The following is a 3710-nucleotide window of genomic DNA, read 5'->3' as shown; positions in this document are numbered from 1 at the left end:
GATAGTTTTTGAAATTTTGTTTAGAATTTCTTATGATATACGTTATGTATACTGGCCTACAATAGTCTATTAACGCGTATTAAAAATAGTTAAACTTTGGAGCGTGTAGTTCCGAAACTACTAAGATTTTATTAATAATTGTGCTACTGTTAGAAGTGGTAAAGCTTCCCCTTTAAAATGGTTCTTTGTTTACGTCGATCCGACTTTCCGTTTTCGAGATATCGCAATTTTAGTGAAGGCGTAATTATTCAATTTCCACTGTGATCTCTTTCACCGCCTTAGAAAAGGCTATTAACGCGTATTAAAAATACTAAAACTTTAGACGCGTGCAGTTCCGAAACTACTAGGGTTTTATTAATAATTGAGCCAACATTGGAAGCGGTAAACCTTCCCCTTTGAAATGGTTTTTGGTTTTTGACGATCGGACTTTCCGTTTTCGAGATATCGTAATTTATGTAAAGGGTAATTTTTCTTAATTCGACTATCGCTGTCTTCGTCTGACGCGTCGCGCTGGACCTCTCTCTCGCGCGTGAGTCGAGACAGTCACGTGACGCGGAAGCGTAGTATTTCCAAGAATTTACTACGCACTGTTTACTATTGTCACGCGCGCGAGTTCATTCATCTCAATGAAACGTAAACAAAGCTTCGAAGCCTTATATCTCCGAAAATAGCCACCGCATCGACTTGAAACTAAAATCCTCATATCTCCGGAACTAATTACGCTATCGACTGGTTCGAACGCTCATTTTAAAGGGCATTTCATCCCCTATCCAACGAACCTAACAACTATTATTATTTATGCTGTCTTCTATGTTTATTTTGACATTTACTTTGACACTATGCACCCAAAGAAGTTTGAGCAATTCTAATAAAATTAGTTATTTTATCGATAAAGAATTAAAAATTGTATTGTATTTGCGGAATCACTAGCCAGCGTTTTTTCGTAAATCATTGTTTTCCCTTCTATCTCAAAGAGTTACCTTTACTTTTTATATGAAAATTCAGTGTAATGGATCTCGTTGGAAACCATTATCACTTTTGTATGCATTACATCGAAGTTATAAATTTAACCAGACAGAGTGATTCTAGAAACTAGGGCAAGCTATAGCTCTCTCCTAGGCGAAGATACAAATTCTTATAAGAAAAACTTAGAATCCGAAAAGTAGGGAATAAAATTTTCCAAAGGCGTATATCCCCTGTCGATCGATAGTTTTCAAAAAATGACTAGAAACGTTATAAAAGACTTGTAAACATTTCAACAAATTGAGAATTGAAAATTTAATAAATATGGAAGACTTTTCTTGTAAAAAAACTCAATATTTAGTATATTATGAAAATAATATACAATTAAAACGTTCTTATTGTTCACCAACGCTTTTAATTCGTCAAAGCGATATTAAAATGCGGTAAATAACACAAAACAACTTTCAATTTGTACACGCGACACGAAACTCCGCAATTTTATAGCAATATCGGGAAAACTTTTTATTTTTGACTTCCTGACTAAATTTTAAAATCATCCTTCTTTGTTACGGTCTATTGCAATTTTTCATAAACACCGGCTTCCATAAATCGCGAATTTTCACTGCCGTTCGTTCTTCGAAACGTCGAATTTACGAACACCGCCAAACAATATCCACAAAAGTTTACAGAAAATATTTCGCTACCGACACGTTCCGATATATCCATAAACAAATGACAGATTTTCGCGTTTCGTGTGGTCGCGTTGCGAAAATCGATGATAACTCCGGCATGCCCGATGGCACCCGACGTTTGGCGGGTTTTTAAATGAAAACTTACAATGTATCCCATCGACGATGCAAACGACGAAGCGATGACGACGTTCCGTCCCGAGAAACGGGCGAAAATATCAGTGTTTTCGTAAGAGGACGAAAAAACTCGCTTTCGCTATGGAGGGCATCTACGCCATAATATTCACCGTAATCCTGATGTTTCCTTTCATCGTCCAGTTGCAAATGCTAATCGTACGTAATGCATTTTCTTCGCGGATCTCGCCTAGCTACAAACTCTATAATCAAGTTCGCTGAAGGCTTATGCAACGCCGTGTATTTACATCTTTGTTTATAGTACATAACCCTTGCAAATCTCTTAAACCGTCATTTTGGGAGACAAAGTCACGATATCGAAAATCTAAAATAGCTATTCGTTGGTCGAGTAAATTATAATCCCCTAACGAATTTCTTAAGCTGCCATTTTGAAGAACTAAGTCACCATCGAGAATTTAAAATATATATATTCTTTGTCACTAGAACTACCAGGGTCAAAATGACTCGTTCATAATTTCTAATGAAAATTGTTACGAATTTAATCGACTGGATTTTTGAAAATTTATCGTGGTTTTCTATAAAAGTGTTTTAATTTTTTTAGCACAAATAAATACACTATAATTATAATATTTGTTCATTGGAAAAAATACCATCGCGTTTCAATTAACCCCTTGCCTTACAATAACGAGTCTGACTCTTTTCAAGTTTCACTCGTCGTCAAGTCTCATGACGAGGTATTCATGAAACAAATCTACTATTTTTCGTGGCCATTCTTTATTGAAATTTTTATAAAATTAAGCAAGTTATGTCGAATCACTATCCAGATGATAGAATCACGCAAACCTCGACAAATATTATTTCTGCGCTAACAGGCAAATCCAAAGAAGTTTCTGGCCATCTTCCACTACTACGCGACGAACGAGGACGCGGAGAAAAGACCGACGCCGACGTTGTTGCAACACTATCCGAAAGACTCGACAATAATCGAAGCCAGATCCGACTCGAAGATGCTGTTGGCCAGCTTGAGGACCGCCTCGTCGTCGCCGGCCATGTCGCGCGCGGATTCGATCAGTAAACCGGGTACACCGATTAAAGCGATGCTCGCGGAAGCGAGACACTCGTCCACGTTCGTAAAAACGGGCAAGGTGCTGCCGGTGGTGGACATAACGTGGACCTACAGTTCGTACAGGTACAAAACGTTCGAGTCGTGCCTACGAGATTACTATGGCGCCAGGTACCCGCCCGGCGAAGTGGTATTGAATTCCATGCAGCTGCATCTGTTGGACTCGAACACGAACACGAACGCGAACGTGACCGGTCTCTTTGACTTCGTCAAAGAGAGCGAGCTGCAGCTGAACGGACCCGGGGTATCAAGGAAGCTGGAAATTGAGTATCTTAATCCGTTGGATCACTTTGTGACGAGGCAACTCGGCAGTCCGTTGACCGAGGATAGATTCACCGAAACGCTTCGCGAACAGGCGAACGAGGATCGTCGGCCGTCGTCTCACAATGCAGCCTGGCGCGAGGATCCTATCAGAGACGTAATCACCGACCGGGAAAAGAATGCCGGGATCAATCGGAGATCCTCGAGAAAGATCGAACTCCCTTGCAAATGCAATTTGTCAGCGCCCCGGCGTGTTTACGGGCCGAACGATCCCCAACGAAGAAACGTTCCCGTGGCCGGGGAACTCACGGCCTCTTTGAGACCTACAACCTAGACTCGACGGACCGCGATCGATTAGAGGACGGGTCTGATTGGTCAAAAGGCGACGAGAGACGTTTCGAGGGGGAATGTTCGTTGCAAAATTACGATAACTTCTCTCGACTAGGAGGGGAATTCATTTCTTTCCTGAATCAAGGCCGCCCGCGACGATGTTTCGTGTACTGTGGGTTGCTGGCAAGTTGGCCATTTGAGAAATATGC

At 40.8% G+C, this 3710-nt stretch overlaps 1 protein-coding gene across 1 annotated transcript; it reads left to right on the top strand.

The window, feature by feature from the left end:
- The first annotated feature begins 1910 nt into the window (after positions 1-1910).
- On the top strand, positions 1911-3505 carry LOC122404744. The gene is made up of 2 exons (XM_043408965.1): positions 1911-1985; positions 2660-3505. Exons 1-2 carry the CDS (start codon positions 1911-1913, stop codon positions 3503-3505), a joined length of 921 nt encoding a protein of 306 aa, XP_043264900.1.
- The last annotated feature ends 205 nt before the right edge of the window (positions 3506-3710 follow it).

The sequence above is a fragment of the Colletes gigas genome, unplaced genomic scaffold (genome assembly GCF_013123115.1).
Source record: "Colletes gigas isolate AHSC1104 unplaced genomic scaffold, ASM1312311v1 Colletes_gigas_Sc00003, whole genome shotgun sequence".
Lineage (NCBI taxonomy): Eukaryota > Metazoa > Arthropoda > Insecta > Hymenoptera > Colletidae > Colletes > Colletes gigas.
Note: the sequence above shows the minus strand (reverse complement) of the source record. Positions and strands in the feature narration are given on the sequence as shown.

Bases quoted from the DNA above. Each gene is read 5' to 3' on its own strand.
- LOC122404744 (XM_043408965.1), top strand. From the start codon at position 1,911: ATGGAGGGCATCTACGCCATAATATTCACCGTAATCCTGATGTTTCCT. The intron at 1,986-2,659 runs GTACGTAATGCA...CTGCGCTAACAG, and splicing joins TCCAGTTGCAAATGCTAATC to GCAAATCCAAAGAAGTTTCT.